This window comes from Lycium barbarum, chromosome 10 (assembly GCF_019175385.1).
Source record: "Lycium barbarum isolate Lr01 chromosome 10, ASM1917538v2, whole genome shotgun sequence".
NCBI lineage: Eukaryota > Viridiplantae > Streptophyta > Magnoliopsida > Solanales > Solanaceae > Lycium > Lycium barbarum.
Window position 1 is genome coordinate 4,888,121 of NC_083346.1, and position 21,588 is coordinate 4,909,708.

A 21,588-nucleotide genomic window follows, 5' to 3' on the forward strand; every position below is an offset into this window, starting at 1 on the left:
CGAGTTTGATGTTGGACTCTTCTAAAGCCTAACTTCATACCCGAAGGTCGTCTTCTTATTCTTCATTCTGAGTTGGTTTATGCCAAAACTTATACCCAAAAGTCTGAAGTTTTATGAAACCTAAATTCAGACTTTTAGGGTTTAAAGTTGGGTTCCAACAAAACTTAAATTTAGACCTTCGTTGGGTTCTGTTGTAATTTTGTTTGTAAATTCCGGTTATTTTTTAAATAAAGGTCATAATAACGGCTATTTGTGCACTTTGTCCTCAGATCAGTCACTAGTTACGTTCACATTCCTATTTTATATATCTAATACAACTTTTATTTATTGGATCAAACAAATTGTACTTGGACAACAGTTTCTACATATTTTCAACATTGAAAATTATAAGTTATTAAACTTCTTGTTATTCTTGAATATGTAACTTTAATTTTTAAGAAGTAAGGAGCTTATGACCCAATTCACACTAAAGGGCTTTATGATAGATATGGGCCAGACGAAGTAGCCTGAGTTCCGTTTCTCCAAATTTGAAAGCCCGAGTACTCTAAATAACTAGTAATTTTGGTGACACTACTATTAACTAAGTTTGGGCAATTTGCAGGATTACCCTTCGCTGGAGGGGGGGGGGGGGGGGGGGGTCTTTAATTTTTACCCCTCAAAATGATGGTTTTAAATTTTGCCCTTCAGGCAGAATTTACATGGCATAGGTAGAATTTCTGCCCATGCAAATTCTGCCTTAAGGCAGCAGAATTTTGCAAAGTCTGCTTGGCGATTTTTTTTTTTTACCTGAGCTGGGGTTCGAACCCACAACCTCGGGGTGTTAGGTGAGGGGTAAAAATTAAAGATTAGCAATTTGAAGGGCAAAAATTAAAGACCACCCCAAATGAAGGGCAATCCGCACAAAAAAAAAAAGACTAAGTTTCAATTTTTTTTAACTTGCATACAAATGACACAAAGTTTGATAAGGGTTTGCCGGGTTAGGTTACATCCATGATTAGTCTACCGTGACTCAGCTCAAATAACATTATCAGCCCGTTTATTGACCCAACGCGGTTTGACTAGTAAAAAATCAGTCAAATCTGCCAATTTGAAACACCTACTTTCGAAGTTCTTCCCTTGCAACTTTTATCATGAAACAGAACTCGAAAACATCCAAAGTATCTCAACTCCCTCAGAACCTAAAGTACAACCCCGCTCTTTATATGGTGGGGGTGATCTACATATAAAAATATAGTCGGTCTTAATTAATTTTAAATTGAGTTTGACGGGTAGTTGAATGGTGAATCTATATACAATAATTTTCTCAATAAAAGGATTAGAGATAAATTAGGCTTATCAAATGGGAAAGTTAATTTAAAACCTAGATTGGTTAAAATAGATTACGCTCAGTGAACGAAGTACGACCTTACTTATTCGAAGCTTATCTGGGTCAAGATCGTATCGGTTTACCCTAAGTAATGAGTCATAACCCGACTCTGTTCATTTACAGTTTGTTTTTTATTACCCACTCGAACTAAAATAACTTTTTTTCTCTTATTAGATAGAGGAAGTGGATAAAGATAAAGTCATAACTAAACCAACAAACAAAAAATTTCTACTTTTTTTAAAAGTATGAAATAATATTTCTGTAACTATAAAAACTTTTTATTAATAGGCAAACGAAAAACTTAAAGTTAAATATTTCTAAATATAATACATTTATTTCCTGAAGTGGACTAACAAAAAAGTAATATCTCATAGAGTAGTATCTTTGCATAGTATCACATGCATTTAATATTTGCCCACTTGTGTGTTAATTGCTTAAACTATATATTCTTAACGTGGCAATCGATCAAAAATACATTGTTTTTTTCTCAAAAGAAGAAAGTGGAAAGGCAGTAACACAAAAGGATAAACTTTGCTTAACAATAAAACAAGAACTTGCCTAATATAATTTTTAGCAAATAACAACAAATGCACCTGGATATGAATGATATGACAAAGGGAAAAAAGTTATTAAATGGAGGTGCGGGGAATCGAACCCCGTGCCTCTCGCATGCGAAGCGAGCGCTCTACCATATGAGCTACACCCCCTCGACGGCCTTCATATATTTAAGACATACTAATATACACTAATTGGTCTTATATCTCATAACATCCTTTTAGAATTAAGAACTAGGCTTGACTATATATGTTTTTTTTTTCTTCACATATCTCTATTGAGACTTTATTCAACTATTTGAGTGAATTAAGAAAATAGATTTTCTCGGGCTAGATGGAGATTGTTCCTCAAGTGCAAAAGGCAAAAAGGAGTCTAGCCTGACTGCAACTTATATCGAATAAAGTTTTTGCATGGATTGACCTTTAGACGCCCTGGTTTTTAATTTTTGCGCTTCATATATGTGGTTTTAAATTTTTGTCTCTGCTACTCATTTAATGAAAATATTCATACATGATTTGCTCGACATAAGTTCTGTAACATTTATCTACTGAACTTTTGCTTCGCTTGTCATAAATTCGGTAGGAATCAAGTTCGATCTGCATAAGTCCTGTTTTTAATTAGTTTGATGTGGAGTTTAAAATTTTTTAACTTGTGTGATATAATTTAAACTATGTCGAGCAAAATCTAAAGTTATACAGCGTGAAAAATGCTGAAGGGCAAAAATTAAAGAGCATACCACCCTGAAATACGGGCATTTGTGGCGAATGACCCTTATTGAATTCCTCAAATTTAATAAGGCCAAATGATACGCCCTCTGCCCCCCCCCCCCCCCCCCCCCCCCGGTTCATTCTTTCCCTTTAAGAAAATAGATAAGTATAAAGTATAAGTGTCCATAATCCGTCCAACTCAATCAATCTTAGGTAAGTTTTCTTTTTGGTAATAAAATTAGATAATTTAGATGAGTGATCTTCGGTTTAAAAATTAAAATTGATGTCGTCTAAACTAAATTCATATCAAAGGTTGGGTTAACTTGGACTACATTACTAGTCTAAGTGAATTCAACAACAACAACATACCCAGTGAATCCCATAACGAGGGGTCTGGGAGGGTAGAGTGTACGCAGACCTTACCCCCACCTTAGGTAGAGAGGCTGTTTCTGGAAGACCCTCGGCTAAAAAAAAAACATAAGAAAGGTCAGATACGGGCAAACAAATCAATGCAATTATGAAAATGAAAACAATGAAAATTACCAAAGAATAGAAAAATATAGAAGCAAACGGTTTTAAATGCAGGATATATTTTTTAATTATTGTGAAACAATTTTCCTATAAGATAATTTTATAGCTAGAGATTAAAGTTATGAAGAAATGGTTTTACATTAAACAGTTAAGGTTATGATCAACTACTTATTTCGTTTTGATTGATCTTATTTTGATTTAAAATGTAATTATTAAAAAATGGATACACGTACAAACATGTGCACAAAAATATATTTTTTAAAATATACTATTTAACAATGGGGCACACCGCACACGTGCACAAAAGCTTCTTAATGACACTAGTTTTTGTGCATGTGTGCCCCATTGTTAATAAGTATATTTTTAAAAAATTATTTTCGTTTTGCACGTGTACCCGTTTTTTAAATAAGTACACATGTATCACACGCAAATGAAATTTATGAGAAGCTTCAGTAATTATGTATCACATGTTAATTCGTTCAAGGAAAATGAGAAAAAAAATTCAAGTAAATAAGAGATAGTGTTATAAAATATACATATGAATGTCCATAGAGTCTAGATTTTTCACATGTCCTAAAAAGAATAGGTACATGTACATTTGGAGGCATGTATGAAATGAAGAAAATGAAGTAAGGTACATGTACATTTGGTGACATGTATGAAATTAAGAAATGAAGCAACACAAGTTTGATTTTAACTCTTGGTGTTGTCATTGATGACTTCATCAAGAGATTTACCATCTCTATAAATAGATGGTTAAGTTCTCAATTTGTAATAGATATCAACAAGAAGTGAATACAATCTCTCTCTCCTTTCTACAAAGTTATTAGTTTGCTTCTCTTGTTTATTTCCAATTATATAATTTTATAACACGTTATCAGCACGAGTCTCTAATCTTTTATTTGAGTTCAGCCCATATCGGTACTACCGTCTTTGTGTCATCCATGCCTTACTGAAAATCAAGGTATTGTCCTATCCATCTAAAATAATATACTTATGCAGAAGTTTTTTGTTATTTAAGGGGTTGCAATTATAAATCATCCGGGAAACGGTTCACGACGGTGTATGTAATCAAGTATTGTTTGCAATTCTTCATGAGGTTTGGGTATCTAGTAAGTTATACTTGTATCTTATAATAAAAACAGTTTTCATCACAGGTAAAGTGATTTGAGCCTTTTTGCTTATTATTGTTGGTTTAATATTTTTAATTCACTTCTAACATTACATGCTATGTTTATATATGCGTATATCGTGATTAATTTGGTACTTGTTTTTAGAATGATCCCAGAAGTGACATTCATACTTCACAAGTCTAAAGTATCACTAAATTTATTTATATTTATGGATCATGATCACTGGAAGTGATGATTCATATATAGGCCTCCATATTGTGATTTATATTGAAAATATGTTAGAGAAAAATCTCTACATTATATGCATATCTCGATTTGCTCCTGAAGTAGCAATATCTTAAAAGAAATTTTAAGCTATCACAATTTGATATGCTTAAGGCCTGCACGTTCAGATGATTGTGTTCCATTTTTGAAGAATGAGAACTTTTGATATAAGCTATAAATATAGATCCATTCCCTGAAGTGAATGTGATAATATGTAGTAAATCCTATAAATATAAACGTGCATTTGATTGTGAAAATATCATGATCCATCTCCAGAAGAGATAATTATTTATTTACAAGTATCATGACACTAGCAATGTCCAAATAATATCTGATTATGATAAATAAATTGAAGTCTCTTAAAGATGTTATATATGATAATACCATTCATCGTAGATCGTAATTGGTACGATCGGAACACTGTAGTAGACCTGAAGTTTACTAACAATAAAAATGGTTATCATATTGAGACTACAAATGATCGGAATATTAAATATCTTCAAGTTACTATGGGTAAGAAATACACAAGTGCAATGTTACCCGAGCATGATGAGATCACATACCACGATAAACCAGAAGTTTATTGATATACAATTTCATGCAATACTAAACCAGAAGTTTATTAAAAGAAATAGCACTCGTCATAGTAAACTTGAAGTTTACGGGTACAGATAATTTTATTAGTTGACAAGACCATTTTGATCATCCTGATTTAAATCTGATGTGCTAATTGAGTATTAAAAACATATTGAAGAACTAGAAGATTCTTTAAGAATTTGTTTGTGTTGCTTGTTCTCATGATAAGTTGATTACACCAGCTAATGTTGGGACTGAATCCCCAAAATTTTGAAAAATATAAAAGGTGAATGTGGGCCCCTTCACCTATAATGTGATGTCTTAAATAGATGCATCTATGAGACGGTCACATGTATGTTTATTGTCAACTGGCAGTTTGACATTTACGAAGTTGCTTGCTCAAAATGATTGAGTTGGAAGCACAATTTTCAGAATATGTAATCAAGACAATCATCTTGATAATGCTGGTTTATATCTAAGTTGGTTTGGCATTAGATGCCTCCATAATACAGTTAAACCATTGCTTATGAGAACAGAGTTTCAGATGTTAGTCTGAGATATGATATATTGCATACAACAGCACTTGTATGCTTCAAATCAATAAATTTTGATAAATTCCCCCCTCATATTTGGTTCAGGGTCAGGAACTAGATATTTCCATCTTTTAGCATTTGATGTGTGGTACATGATTAATGGATATATCATGATGCACACAGATGGATTTTCCCAAAGAAAATGGGGACATATGTCACTAAAATAAGGGGGAGAGAATAACAACTAAGAAATATGTTGTGAATTATCATCAGTATGATCCTCAGATAATTTAAGTCAAATGCTGGAAGCATTTGCTGACCCAACTATTTCATATTTCATCTGCAAAATGCTCATAATGTCCCTGAAGGACAGAGTCTACAACATGCATGGAGCATGGTAGACCAATCGGTTCCAAATATAATAATCCTTGAAAAAAAAAAGGAGGAGCAAATGATCATAATAAGGAGGCAAAGTGCTCTTGAAGAGCCGACGACATAACACTTCATGAAACCTTATGCGAGGTTCAGGTACCTGAAAATAATGAAGTGATGAGATCTCAGTAAGTTATGTCGAATTGCGAACCGATACAACATGATATCTTGTCGACAATATTTTGATACAATATAACGCAATATTGTAAAAGATTGTGAGGATCTAAATTCTACGTCTATTAAAGCATGCTGACTTAGAAATTATTATCAAGTGAAATGACGCATCTTGGTAAGCATAAAGCTTATTTGACCTGCTGTCCAGACACCAGAAGATGTCACATCATTTAAATATAAATAGATGTTTTCACATCCTATATGAATTACTTGACAAAATTTATATGAAAATTTCTGAAGGATTCAAAATGCCTGAAGCATATACAAATTCTAGGAAAACTTGTTTATAAATCCTTAAATGGATTAAATGAATCAAGGCTGATGTACTGAAATCGCCTTAATGAATATTTATTGACGAAGGGTACCAATAAGATCATGTTTACCCTTGTCTCTATATGATAATCAGAACCTTTCATATTATTATGCAAGTTGATGACTTGAATATTATTGGAGCTCTTGAAGAGTTTCCAAAAGCACTTGATTATATCTGCTGAAATGAGAAAATTGAAATGGTCCTGAAGTACCATATATTTGTGCAGTTGATGCATTTATATATCTTGCTATAACTACAGACATGATATAATTTACTCCAACATGGAGTTATTGAAATAGATCAACTGCATATTGCAAATGAAAGCCCTGACATGAATATATTTGTCCTAACCAATACTGTCAAGTGTTTTGGACATACAGGGCATTCATCTGATCGATATAAGAATTCAATCCAGATGTGTTATCTATTTCCATGAAGGATTGTTGTCATGACAGTCAAAACATAGAAAGACAACAACAGATTATGAAGCAAGTCATGATGTACTTGTCCTGATTGCAACAATATTATACGGCGATGATGCAACTCTATCTGAGAAAGGAAGGTGCAGATCATCAACCAGTTCGTCAAATGGTCATTTGACAGATCTGATAAAAGCTCTGTCAATCTCAAGATATGATAAGTTGGTATACAAGATTTGTTACATCATCGTCAAGAATTATGTGATGCTTTAATCAGGGGGAGCAAATACGCACTGTACTCTTTTTCCCTTGACCAAGGTTTTGTCCCATTTGGGTTTTCCTGGCAAGGTTTTTAATGAGGCAGCTCTCAAAGCGTATTACTAGATATGTGTACTCTTTTTCCTTCATTAGGACTTTTTCCCACGGGGTTTTTTCCTAATAAGGTTTTAACGAGGCACGTCATCTATTAATGGTTTGAAGCAATCCGGGCGCATGTGGTATAACCGCCTTAGTGAATATTTGTTAAAGGAAGGCTATACAAATGATGCAATTTGCCCATGTGTTTTTATAAAGAAAGTAAGATCGGAGTTTGTTGTACTTGCTATATATGTTGACGACATAAACCTTATTGGAACTCCTGCAGAGTTCAAAAAGGCAATTGATTATTTAAAGAAGGAATTTGAGATGAAAGATCTTGGAAAGACAAAATTATGCCTTGGTTTGCAAATTGAACATTTGACAAATGGCATTTTTGTCCATCAATCTGCCTATACAGAGAAAGTGTTGAAATGATTTTATATGGATGAAGCACATCCATTAAGTACTCCGATGGTTGTTCGATCACTTGATGCGAATAAAGATCCGTTCCGACCTCAAGAAAAGAATGAGAAAATTCTTGGTCCAGAAGTACCATATCTTAGTGCAATTGGTGCACTAATGTATCTTGCCAATACCACAAGGCCTGAAATAGCATTTTCAGTTAATGTGTTAGCGAGAGATAGTTGTTCTCCTACAAGGAGACACTGGAACGGAATTAAACACATATTGAGGTATCTAAAGGGGACTATCGATTTGGGCTTATTTTAACTGCAGTCCCGATCTTGTTGGTTATGCCGATGCAGGGTATTTATCTGACCCACAGAAAGCTAGATCTCAAACAGGCTATGTATTCATTTGTGGGGGCGCTGCCATATCTTGGCGATTTACTAAGCGGTCTATTGTGGCTACCTCATCAAATCATGCTGAGATAATAGCTATTCATGAAGCGAGCCGTGAAGTTGTGTGGCTGAGGTCAATGATACATCTCATTCGAGAAAAGTGTGGTTTGAAATGTGATAAAATACCCACAATCTTATATGAAGATGATGCAACATGTATTGTCCAATTGAAAGGAGGATTCATAAAAGGAGATAGGACAAAGCACATTTCACCAAAGTTGTTCTTCACACACGAGCTCCAAAAGAATAGTGATATCAACATGCAACAGATTTGTTCAAGTGATGATATAGCTGATTTGTTCACCAAGTCTCTACCAACCGCAACTTTTGAGAAGATGGTGCACAAGATTGGAATGTGAAGACTCAAATACTTGGACTGAAGTTCTCATCAGGGGAGTTAATACACGTTGTACTCTTTTTTTCCATACAAGGTTTTGTCCCACTGGGTTTTTCTTGTAAGGTTTTTAATGAGGCAACCAAAATGTATATTATTAGAAATATGTACTCTTTTTCCTTCACTAGAATTTTTCCCACTGGGTTTTTTTCTAGTAAGGTTTTAACGAGGCATATTATCTATCAATGGACATCCAAGGGGGAGTGTTATAAAATATACATATGAATGTCCATAGAGTCTAGATTTTCCACATGTCCTAAAAAGAATAGGTACATGTACATTTGGAGGCATGTATGAAATGAAGAAAATGAAGTAAGGTACATGTACATTTGGTGGCATGTATGAAATGAAGAAATGAAGCAACACAAGTTTGATTTTAACTCTTGGTGTTGTCATTGATGACTTCATCAAGAGATTTACCATCTCTATAAATAGATGGTTAAGTTCTCAATTTGTAATAGATATCAACAAGAAGTGAATACAATCTCTCTCTCCTTTCTACAAAGTTATTAGTTTGCTTCTCTTGTTTATTTCCAATTATATAGTTTTATAACAGATAGCACTTTAAAATCAAACTTTAAGCGGGATTTAGGATATAATTGAATAGCGAATGCACTTACATATAAGATATGCATCTCTTACCTAATGCTATTGGTCAACTTACTATCTCTTTCCTTTAAACATGCAGTTTTACTGTACATATTCTAAACGCTATTTCTCCATCAAATCTTTGTTCCAAAGAGAGACTAGTTAGTTAACGAGGCTAATTAGTTAAGAATATGTATTTAGAGGCAGACCCACATGGAAGGATAAGGATGCACGTGCACCAGTTAGTTTCGAAAAAAATTATGTATATGTATATGTATGTATATATTTTTTTTGGAACCACTAATTGACTTAATGGGGGTATTTTATTAAAATAATAGAAAGCCAAAAAGCACACTAGTTCGAGACATAAAACCAAAGCAACAAAAACAAATACAAATGAAGCCGACAAAACCAAAATATAACAATAAGAAATCCAAAATTAGGAAAGCCAGACTGAGGAGCCCGTCGGAGCTTCGCCGTTCTACAACTTCACCACCAGTTCAAGATACTGATTTCTCCGATATGGAATCAATTTTCCACACCTCCGAGCTCTCACCAAGCGCCATTTGTCCATATCCAAGGAGTTGATTCTCAGATATATCAGATCTATCCCTTCTAGGTAAAACCCTCTTCAAATCGCTTAGATTTCTGCTAATCTGGTCTTACAGTTGTGAATCAGTGTAGAGTAGCATGAGAATATGTTTACCCCCTTTCCTCGAATCCCTGCATGCTCGATTTGGGTTTTCGATGTTGATGTTTGTCCACCTTCTCTGATATACTTATCTATTCATGTTGATGGAATTGATTTGAATGTCATCTCACTGCACCTCACTTTCTCCATCATGCATCTGATTAATAGAGTTAGAAAATCTTACCCTCGTATGTTGTATAAGGTTGTGCACGTGTGCCCCATTGTTAATAAGTATTCTTTTTAAAAATAAAAAAAATAAATTGTGCACGCGTTTTGCACGTGTACCTCTTTTTTAATAAGTACACCGTGTATCACATGTAAATGAAATTTATGAGAAGCTCCATAAATTATGTATCACCTGTAAATTCGTAATCATGGAAAATTATGTTAATAATTTACAAATATGAAGATATAGGTTCATTAATGAATTTATGATCAATAATGAAACAATGGTATAGATCAAAAAGTATATTTTGTCACCTTTCTGTCAATAAAATAAATGAAAGATATGCTTTTTGGAATTAAAGGTTAGCGAGATGAAAGATGATAAGTCATATTAGATAAGGCGATGTACGTCTTAAATATATAGCTAATGCACTTACAAATAAGATATGCAATTATGCATCTCTTACCTAATGCTACCTACAAGGCTACAATCTCTTTCCTTTAAACATGTAGTTTTATTGTACGCATTCTAAAAGTTATTTCTCCGTCAAATATTTATTCCAAAGAGAGACTAATTAGTTAATAATATGTATTCAGAGGCGGACCCACGTGGAAAGATAAGAATACACGTGCACCATTTAGCTTCGAAAAAAATTATGTGTATATATCTTTTCTTTTGGAAATCACTAAGTAGGACTTGGTGGGGGTATTTTATTAAAATAATAGAAAGCCAAAAAACACATTAATTCAAGACATAAAACCAAAGCAACAAAAGCAAAAACAAATGAAGCTAACAAAACCAAGCTATAACAATAAGAAATTCAAAATTAGGAAAGCCCAACCGAGGAGCTCGTCGAAGCTTCGTCGTTCTACAGCTTCACCACCAGGTCAAGATATTGATTTCTCCGATATGGAATCTAGTTTTTGCACCCCTGAGCTCTCACCAGACACCATTTATCCATATCCAAGGAGTTGATTCTCAAATAAATCAGATCTATCCTTTCAAGGTAAAACCCTCTTCCAATAGCTTAGATTTCCGTTAATCTGGTCTTGCAGTTGTGAATCGGTGTAGAGTAGCTCTAAATTATTTTCACCCTCTTTTCTTGAATCCTTGCATGGTCGATTTAGGGTTTCGATGTTGATGTCAGTCCACCTTCTCTGATTTAATTATCTCTATGTGTTGATGGAATTTATTTGAATGTTATCTCGTTGCATCTCAATTTTTCTATCATGAATCTGATTATCTGAATCATAAAATCTTACCATAGTCTGGTGTATAAGGCTGTTGTAACACCTCGTATCTTGGAACTAAGTTTAGACTCATCTCATTAGAGTTTTACTGAAAAAACTGAAGGTTTGAATGTTTTGCGAAAATGGTTGATAAGCCTACTTCGGGCAGCGATAACTCCTTGATTATTTGGAAATTTGGGAAAGTACCCTTAATGAAAGTTGTAGTACGTAGAAATACCTTTCTAACGATATAAGGACCAGTCCAATGAGAGATCGGAGCAAGGATATATGATCGTCTCAATATGGCTAATAGTAAGACACTTAAAATTCTATAGAATCGGCTAAGTTTTCGATACGTCTGCCTTCTAGTCAAATTTCGTGCAAATCCGTTGGGAATTTGAGGAAACTTAAAACATGAAAATTGTATCCCTTTGAAATAGCGTTCCAACGGTATATTATGGAGCCCAAACAGAGCTGTGTACAAGAAGTTATGTCCATTTTACCGAACACTATACGAAACCGACACCCGTCGCTTCTCGAAGCGCGTGAGGCTCGTGCGATGGACCCGCATCGCGGCCCGATCGCGAAACTCTTGAGTATTGAGATGCAGAATATCGCGCGATGCACGTGCATCGCGTAACAGGTCGGGTTTCAGGTCAAAAGTCGGGATTTCGCGTTTTAAGTTATATTTAAGCTTGGAGTTTATTTCCCTAACACCCCTAGTTACGAAAAATCACCCTAAAGTCAGAGGGAACAAGTTCCAAGCCTAAAGAACCTTACAAGGTAAGTTTTATCATGATTCTAGGTTGAATTCAAGTCCCTAATCTCTTTCTAACTTGAGTAAACCCTTCTAATCAATAGAGTTGTGAGTGGAACATTATTGTTGGGCGTGGAAACCCTAGACCTCGTATTCAAGAGGATTGAACATCAAAAAGGTAATGCTTCTACACTCTAATCATTCATAATAGTGAATTGATGAGTTCTTGGGAGAATAGTAAATGGGTTTAGTAAAGAGAATTACATGAACTATAGTAGGGTTTTGGATTGTTGACTTGAGATTGTTATAATGATATGGGTGATGGAGAATGATGTTAATTACACCTAATTGAGATTGTAGAATCACCTAGAAGTAATAGAATGTGAATTGGGTGAAGAAACACCATTAATGGAGATTGTGGAGCTTTATGCCCACTAAGTGTTTGATAAAATGCTTAGATGACCAAAGCATGAATATTATTGCTAATATAGAATCCCTTTGACTTGTATTGATATAAATCAAAGTTGAAAGGGTTGACGAACATTGTATTATGCTCAAAGGCTGGAATTAAGGTATGTGAGGCTAACTATCTACGTTAGGGAATGTTCATGATTCTCCCTACGCCTCATTCTTCATACTTGTCAGTAATTTGACTCAAAGTACAATTTAGCCCTAGTTTCATGATATGTTGTAGAGCTATTATCTTCTAGGGTTGCAGTTACAGAATTCGTTCATGGTTGTCACTTTGAATATCATGAACTCAGTACGCAATCTTTATAGACTTATGTAATGTTACCACAGGAGTCTCAGTCTAGAAATTCAGTATGCTCAGAAACAGTCAGTGTTTTCAATTCAGTCCAGCGTGTTTATTTCAGTTCAGCATTGTTCATTGTTGTTATGGTCTCAGTCCTTATTAATTAACCATAATTATACATATGTGATTTTGCCCGAGGGCACAACACAGTCTTGTGTATACGTATACATGGCCGAGGCCATTGACTGACGCACTACTAGGTCGAGGCCATAGCGTGCATTTATTATTGGGCCGAGGCCCCACATATACAAACACAGATAATACAGATGATTCAGATACAGAGCAGTGAGTATTCATATCTCTACTTCCTTGCTATTACAGTTACAGTTATTAGTTTCAGTATTTTATTGCTTCAGTTGCTTTATATACCAGTACAATTCAAATATGCTGATGTCCCTTTTTATTGCTTGGGGGCATGCATCTCGCGATGCAGGCAACGATATACAAGTTGATGACTCAGCTATTTAGGAGTGCACGTATCAGCTACTGGTGAGCCCCAAATTCCTTCGGGGCGTTGTCAGCTATCTAATTATTTCAGTTTATAGACAACTCTATTATTCAGTATTTTTAGAGGCTTCATAGACACAGTTCAGACAGTCAGATATTTATTATGTTAGCCTTGTTGGCTGTTGTTCAGTTGTTTTGTTTTAAGCCATGTTGGCTACGTTCAGATATTTCAGATTGTTTAAGTATTTCCGCATTATGATTTCAGTCAGGTCTTTAGTATATCAGCATGTGTTTAGTTGTTTCCGCATTCAGTTATGTTTTTTATATCACATGTTGATTCAGCCAGCCAGTTGGTTCGCTCGGTCACATGCAGTCAGGCACCGGGTGCCGTGTTACGTCCAGGCCCAAGTTCGAGGCGTGGCAGCTGTTTGGATATTTACCATCAAAAGAATGATAAATACTTGAAACAACTAATTTAGCCACGATAAGGGATAAAAAATATCTATTAATTTAAGGTGTCAAATGAAGATGTTTAATGATTGTACTTTGACCTTTGCTTCTCATTTACTGACAATTCTTCAATGGAATGAGCCAAAGACTAACACCATTGGAAGCATTGTCAATACTTGAGTTACAATGTCAGACTTGTACATCGTTATTTCCTACGTTCCTAGCATTCTTTATTCTAAGATTTGGGACATGTGTCGTGTTCATATTAAGAATTTTCCTCCCTGCACTAGGCAATTCAGAAAATGTTGAGAAAATGGATATACCTGCAAAAATAAAAGCTAGGTTAGTTAAATAACCAACTAGAGTGTTTCCTTTCCTGAACACATGTTATATCATCACATTGAATTGCTCTTTCATTGCTTTTAGTCTATCCACTTATGTGATAATACATCATGGTGGCTCCCATATACCTTCCACAACACTCTTCATCATCAAAGGATCAATATCCAAAATAAAAGGGTGTACCTCATGCTCTACACAATATTACTATCCGTTCACTCCTTATACTCTGCATACACCAGATCTCCATTCCAGTCCCTTATACAAAATTCATAAGAACTAAGCCCAGGATTACCTCTGGATGCTCCATCGTATTACATTTAAACCACTTGTATATTTAATTGTGCACCCTAAAGAATGAAAGTGGATTTGGGGCACGTTTGTTGCAGCGTATACATAAATGAGTGAGCCCAGAATCGAACCTGCGACAAATAATACATTTTGCACAACCTTAACCATTGAGCTACTATTAAAGTTAATTATTATCCAGAAACTACGTTTGACCTTTATTTTTGTGTTTTTGCCATTGCTCATGCTATCAGTGATCAGTCCGACACGATATTATTCCTCAGTCGTCATTAAATTTTTTATTGGCATTATATTAAATAATAGTGCCCTCATCGTATTTAAATTCTGAGTCCGCTTTGTATGTATTACTTAAAAGCTACCGTAATGTCTAGAAAATATTACTAAAATAATCCTTCATTGGTAACATCAAAGAGGTTGTTAAATAAGATAAGCTTTGAAATTGTAATATTATGTTTTTTTTTTTTATCATTCAATCCATAACAAATTAAAATAAATAAAAATTCACATACAAAATTAGATCAATTGTCTAAGTAATAGATTTCGTTCTTCTATTTTTCTTCACTTCCATTTTAATACTTCAGAGCTATATAATATAAATTCAAAAATTTACCGTGGTGGTCTTTCATCATTCAATTCATGATAAATCAAATGCAATGCGCTTATGGAGTTAGAACAACTGTCTAAGTAACAAATTTCGTTCTTTTATTTTCTTTGCTTACACTTTTATACTTCATAATTAGATAAGATAAGCTCTGAAATTGAAGTGTGGTTACTTTTCCATCATCCAATCTATATAATAAATCAAATGAAATCAGCGTACGAAATTACATCAACTCTCTAAGTAATGGACTCTATCATTCTATAATTTTTCGCTCCGCACCTAATAGTTACACTAAGCTATAAAATTTATTTTTCGTAGTTCGTCACTTAACCATTATTAAGTGATAAATATATATAGGAAAAATATGTATCTTGCATTGACTTGTAGTTTTTTTTTTTTTAATTAATAAAGTAGGGTAGGTGTTAATTACCCGCAAAGAATATCCTCGGATATGCATATATCAAACGTCATAGAGGTAATCTCCTTTTTAACTAATCAGATTAATCTTAATTATTTTAAATCTTCTTAATCTAAAAGTAATATCCAATAAATTCTCTAAATCTCAAAATCAAATTCAAATCACGTATCTATCAATCTGGCCCCAGCTTTGCTATCATCGCTAAAAGCCTAAACCAAAAGTCCAAAAACAAGAAAAAAAGTATAATAACATTTTGGTCCCTAACTTATTGATAAATTATGATTTTAGTCCTTATAATATATGACTCAACATATTTAACTTTTGATTAAAAAAAATACACATTTTTGGTCCCTTTATCTAAAAACTATGTTATATTTTGATTATTTATCGAATTATATTATTTCAAATACAGAGTAACAATATAAGCTTAACATATTAACATGATAATTAAGTAGTGGAACAATTAGTAATCATGGTAAATTTGTCAAATATTCACAGGCTATATAATCGAAAGTGCACGTTCTAATTAATTAAAGGTCAAATATACTTAATCATATATCAGAAGGATTAAAATCAAAAGTTACCTAATAATTGAGGGACCAAAAGTATTATTAACACAAAAAAAATAAAAAAAAATTGGTTGTATTGACTCTTGACACAACAATATAAAAGCCAAATAGTCTTATTCTCTTCTCTTTTGAAAACCTTCCCAAACACAAGATTTTTCAAAAGCCATTGCTTGCCTTTTTTTTCACCTTGGTCTTTTACTTACTATGTATTTTCTCTCACATGTGGTTCACGCTCCATACCCTTTTAAGACTTTTTTGTATGTGTGATGACTTAATATAAAACTACCATACAAGTATCAAGTTATTTTTTTTCTTAAAAGTCATTTTTTTGGGCATGGCTATAGAGATGGAGCTAGAAAACAAGGTTTATGTAGCAGTTAGTTCAGATATTCATGATGGTTTTTTGACTTTACAATGGGCACTCAAAAGATGGTCATCAAACTCAATCACCATAGTAATTCTTTATGCTTCTAATAACATATGTAAAGATTATGTTATAACACCAAGTAAGTAATACTTTGTTTTTTTGCTTTTTGATTGATTCATATACCCTTTTTTCATTTTGGACCTTATGGTTTTTTTTTTTTTTTTTTGGTATAGTGGGAAAGCTACCTGCAGGTTCAGTGAATGATGAGAAATTGAAGGATCTTGAAAAGTTTGAAGAAGCAAAAGATCAGAAGATACTTTGGAGATACAAAGTGTTTTGTGGCAATGTAGATATTTGATGATTCTTTATAACTTTTCTTAACAAGTTCTAGTATTTGTTTTAACCAAAGTTTAATCTCTTTTTATATAGGTGAAAGTTGAAGCAATCAAGATGGAAAGATATGATGAGACCATTCAAAATTTTATGGTGGATTTGATATCTGGTCTAAGGATAACCAAACTGGTCATGTCATTGACTTTCATGAAGCCTTCATCATGGTACAAAAAAAAAGACCCCTTTATATAAATCTTTTATCATTTAATTTCATGATATGTTTTTTTAAGTTTTTTTTTTTTTTTTTTGGTTGTAAAATTTCTGTTTGTAGGAAATCAGGAAGTGCAATAAGTGGATCATTTTTTGTGCATAGACAGAAGCCAGAATTCTGTGAATTATATGTAATTTGTAGTGGGAAATTGGTTTTTCTAAGGGAAGGAAATAATGAAGGATTAATTGAGGATGATCAAGGAATTATAGTTGCAAAATCAAGAACAATGAGGCAAAGTTTTAGGGATTTGGTTGTTAAAATGTTCCCTGAAAATAGTCAAAAAATGAAAAATCAATGTGATTCATCATCTTCATCAAGCAATGACTCATTTGATCAATGGGAAAAGTATAAAGGAGAAATTGAAAATTATGTGTGTCAACTATCACCTTCAAATGTTAATGAAATTGATGATTTTGTTGCTGATGAGACTCTTCAGAAGAACATTACAGAGCTTGTTATGGCAGAAAATATGGTAAGTCAGAAATACTTCTCTTATGACTTAATTATTTAATTTATGTTCACAGACAGTGTAAATAAATTTTATATTATCAGTGTTTAACGAGTTGTAGTAGGTAACTTGCGTTATCAGTGTTTAACGAGTTGCAGTAGTTAACTTGCGTTATTCTTTAGATAACTAATCTTTCTTTTTATAGATAGTTATCTGTACTTATCTTTAAGGTGGCCTGATTATGTAAAAAATTATTTTATACTGTCGGGATATGGAAGTTACTCTGAATAATTATGTGGCCATGATCAGTTTGGAGTAGTTGCAAAAGAGATTATTATATTTGACAAGTCAACTTTGGCCTCCTTATCTTTATTTTTTTGCATTTTTAAATTCTTAATTTCTTGCTCAATTTGACATCAGAATTTTTTTGATAGTGATAGGACAAACTAGCAAACTGCAATAGTCATGATTGTTGCTTACCATTCTTGATTATATGAAACTCTCTGGTTCTGTGATGTTCGGATTTTCCAAAATTGTTATCGCACCCGTGTTGGATCCTCTAAAAATGCACTATTTTTGAAGGATCCGACAAACGTCTGGCGATATTTTTGAAGAGTTCGAGCAACATAGCTCTGGTATGACCTTTTAGGTGCTAATTTCATCATAAGAATTTTTTTCCCAGTGATGATATAGCAAGTTTCTTGAAATCTGGGAAGTATAAAAAGGTAGGATGTTATAATCTTTTTTCAAAACGGGGTGTTTAGGCCAACTTGTGCGCAACTCGATTATTCATCTGAGTACTTGCTACCTCCCACCAGCACAAATACTGGACAACTCTTCCTACCAAGGTTTAGACAGATGGAAAGAAATCTCTTAGCATTTATTGTCTTTGCGGGGATTTGAACTAGGACCTTCCATGTTTTTTACCGACTTCATTGACCGTTTGGCCACACCCTTAGGTGCACAAAGTTGAATATCTGGATTACATTGGTTTGTTTTTGGAGATTTTGAGTCTTATTTTCTTTTGCTGCTCTCCATAATAACCTCAAAATCTTTGAAATTGATGTCTTATTCATGTAAGTCTGATTTATATTCAAATTTTAGACAATGCAAGAAAAGAAAGAAGCTTTGAGAATCAAATTCCGGGAGATTAAAGAAGCAATGCAACTAAGCAGAGAAGAATTAAACGCCCATGTTGAAGGACAAGCAAAGGCACAATGGGCCATCACTTTATGTACTAGAAGAGTAAGTGTTACGATTTTACAAATCATTGGCAAAAAAACTCTTCTACTTCAGCTAGTTTTGTTTCAATTTGCAATTTACATAATAAGATTTTGCTATTTATAGGCTGAGGAAATTGATGGCTGCATAAATGGTGAAATCGCGCGAAAGGCTGATCTAAAGAGAGATTTAGATGCTACAAAAGACGAGCTGAGTGAGCTTCATACTGAAGTTGAGGTCACAAAGAGTAAACTCAGCTCGATTCTTGAACTACAACGTGAGTTATCCAACAAGATGCAGATATCCTCGTTGGCAAGATCGCGTGTTGAGATCCATTTGGAGAAAATATTGAAGCAAAGAACGGATACACTGCAGGAGATCGAAGAGTTCAGAAAGCAAAGAACCGTTCTACGGCGAAGGATAGAGTTCTGCAGGGAAAAGGACGCTTTAGGTAATGCTACAATGCTGATTGAACCGAGGTTCAAGTACAAGGAGTTCAGTGCTGCAGAAATTAGAGCAGCCACAGACGGATTTTCGGATCGTATGAGGTTGAAATCTGGAGGTGATTGGACTGATGTGTATAAAGCTAAGCTTCATCACACATCAGTTGCAATCAAACTGTATAGTGCTGCAGATGTAGATTCTGAAGATACCTTCAATGCTAAGGTACTTCAACACTTATTCCTAATTTGCAATATAAAGTTGGTCCAAATTTACTCCTTTACTATAAGAAATATCTTAATTTGACCTCCAGTTGTAATCTGAGGTTATTCATACCCTTGTGTTGAGCAAATCATTTCGTACTTGACCTCAACTTCAATGGAGCTCAAGCATGAATTTGTGAATTCCACATGTCAATATACTTCGGAAAAATGGTCCAAATTTACCGCTCTAGTTTTGACTACGGTTTAGAATTACCCTTGTTACTTCAAGTTGGAGCTTTGTTAGAGTCAAGGGCAAATACGAAACGGTATGCTAATGGCAAAGGTATGAGTGGCCCCATAGTATGAAGGAGAGTAAAATTAGGATATTTCGTGTAGCAGAGGGGTATGTTTGACCCTTTTTTTCATAGATTAGTAATCTTTACGAGTTGGTAAAATATCATGAAGATAATACCATTACATGTCTGAAATTATAAAATTCTGATGCAGGTGAAGCACTTAAGCCATATGAGGCATCCTCATATATTATCAATGATTGGATATTGCTCTGAGCTAAGGTGCATTGTTTTCGAGTATATGCATAATGGCTGCTTAAGAGACATTCTCTTCTCAGGCAAGAGAGGCTCTAAAAGGAGAAACAAGGGCCTAAAATGGCAAGCTAGGATATGTATTGCAGCCAATGTTTGTACGGGCCTGTGCTTCCTCCACCGGGCCAATCCCAGGCCCGTGGCTCATGGCAACCTCAACCCTTCCAAAATCCTTCTTGATTGTAACAATGTGGCGAAAATCCATGGTATTAGGACGCCTTTGTCCTTTGATAAATTGGATATAAGATCAGATATCCGGGCTTATGGGAACTTAGTCTTACAGATTCTAACTGGAAGAAACTGGGCCGGGCTTGTCGAGGAGGCGATCATGATGGACCAGACTAAGCTTATTGAAGTGCTTGATCCGATGGCCGGGGAGTGGCCATTGGATATAGCACTTGAGCTTGGAAGAATTGGAATAAAATGTTTGTCCATTCATGAAGATAAGGAGTTGAACATGACTAATTTGGCAAGAGAACTAGAGAAAGTGAAGAAGTTAGCTGATGAAATAGTAGCAAATGGTGAATCTGTTGTGGCAAAAAATGGAGGACATCTAAATGATGTAGACTCAGCAGAGTTTCCTAATTTCTTCCTTTGCCCCATTTTCCAGGTTCATTGCCTATCCCAACATTTTAAGGGTGTGTTTGGTATGAGGAAGAGTCTTTTTCCACGAGAAAGTCATTTCCTAGTGTTTGATTGACAAAATATTTTCAAAGAAAAGAAAATTAAATTCAAAATGGCTTCCGTCGTACCAAACACACCCTAATTGACTATCATAGTTCACTTTCGACCCTCATATTCATCGTTTCAAATTCTTGATTTTTTATTTATTTTCTTCATTTTTTTGGGTTGCAGGAAGTAATGACGAATCCACATGTTGCAGCTGATGGATTTTCATATGAGTTAGAAGCTATAGAGGAATGGCTAAAGACCGGAAGAGATACATCGCCAATGACAAATTTAAAGCTCAAGGACAATCTTCTCACACCAAATCATAGTTTACGTGCTCTGATCCAAGATTCGCAAAAAAAAGATCAATTTCTACCAGATAGATCGATGGATAAATAGATAGATAGAAAGATAGAGAGAGTTGAGATGAAAGTTTATAGGATTTTGTACATGCAGGAGAAGAAGAATAAAGGTAGGAAGAGCAACAAAAGAACTCATTCTCTTAGGTTTTAGAGTAAACATGGTCTCAGAACAATCTTTGACAAGTTCCTTACTGTTAATACAAAATGCATGAAGGGTGGCAATCATATAGAGTCAGTGAAAGTAATCCATTAACCATTTTAGTTTTTATAACCTTTTTTTTTAACTGAGAAATCTCGAGTGCCGGTGGTGTGCAGTTTGAAACTCGGTGAATAGTGGACTCGCTTCTTTACCCTTCTCCACTTATTGCTAGGCTTTATCTGTGACAGGATTTGAACTTGTGACATGCGCCTAATCTAGTTTCAGTTTTCATAACCTTGTAAACAAAGCATCAGTTCCTAACAAGTCATTTTTTTATCCAAATTTTAGCATGGAAGTTGTTTCATCCTGCATACTTACTATGGCATGGAAAAATAATGGGAAGGAATTAGAGGAAATAAAAAACATGAGAAAGTGGAGAAGATTCTTGCAGGCTGAATTTTTGGGAGTTCACTGTCTGAAAGTTTTTATACCTGTTTTTTAATTTTCTCAAACTTCCTTTGATAACAGAGAAATCTC

The 21,588-nt window shown here is 34.3% G+C and overlaps 1 protein-coding gene and 1 non-coding gene across 2 annotated transcripts; one reads left to right on the forward strand and one right to left on the reverse strand.

The window, feature by feature from the left end:
• Window positions 1-2,000: 2,000 nt before the first annotated feature.
• Window positions 2,001-2,073, reverse strand: TRNAA-CGC (transfer RNA alanine (anticodon CGC)). Its single transcript has one exon. It is a non-coding gene; the product is annotated as a tRNA-Ala (tRNA).
• Window positions 2,074-16,108: 14,035 nt separating this feature from the next.
• Window positions 16,109-21,153, forward strand: LOC132614783 (putative U-box domain-containing protein 50). Its single transcript, XM_060329314.1, has 8 exons — window positions 16,109-16,498; window positions 16,593-16,705; window positions 16,789-16,916; window positions 17,024-17,435; window positions 18,516-18,656; window positions 18,759-19,298; window positions 19,784-20,491; window positions 20,737-21,153. The coding sequence occupies exons 1-8, from the start codon at window positions 16,327-16,329 to the stop codon at window positions 20,947-20,949; spliced, it is 2,427 nt and encodes an 808-aa protein (XP_060185297.1). The 5' UTR covers window positions 16,109-16,326; the 3' UTR covers window positions 20,950-21,153.
• Window positions 21,154-21,588: the final 435 nt, after the last annotated feature.

What these genes read in the sequence shown, in the direction of transcription:
- LOC132614783 (XM_060329314.1), top strand. Translation starts at nt 16,327, where the DNA reads ATGGCTATAGAGATGGAGCTAGAAAACAAGGTTTATGTAGCAGTTAGT. An exon ending in ACAAAGTGTTTTGTGGCAAT is followed by an intron (nt 16,706 to 16,788) that starts GTAGATATTTGA and finishes CTTTTTATATAG; the next exon opens with GTGAAAGTTGAAGCAATCAA. An exon ending in TCACTTTATGTACTAGAAGA is followed by an intron (nt 18,657 to 18,758) that starts GTAAGTGTTACG and finishes TGCTATTTATAG; the next exon opens with GCTGAGGAAATTGATGGCTG.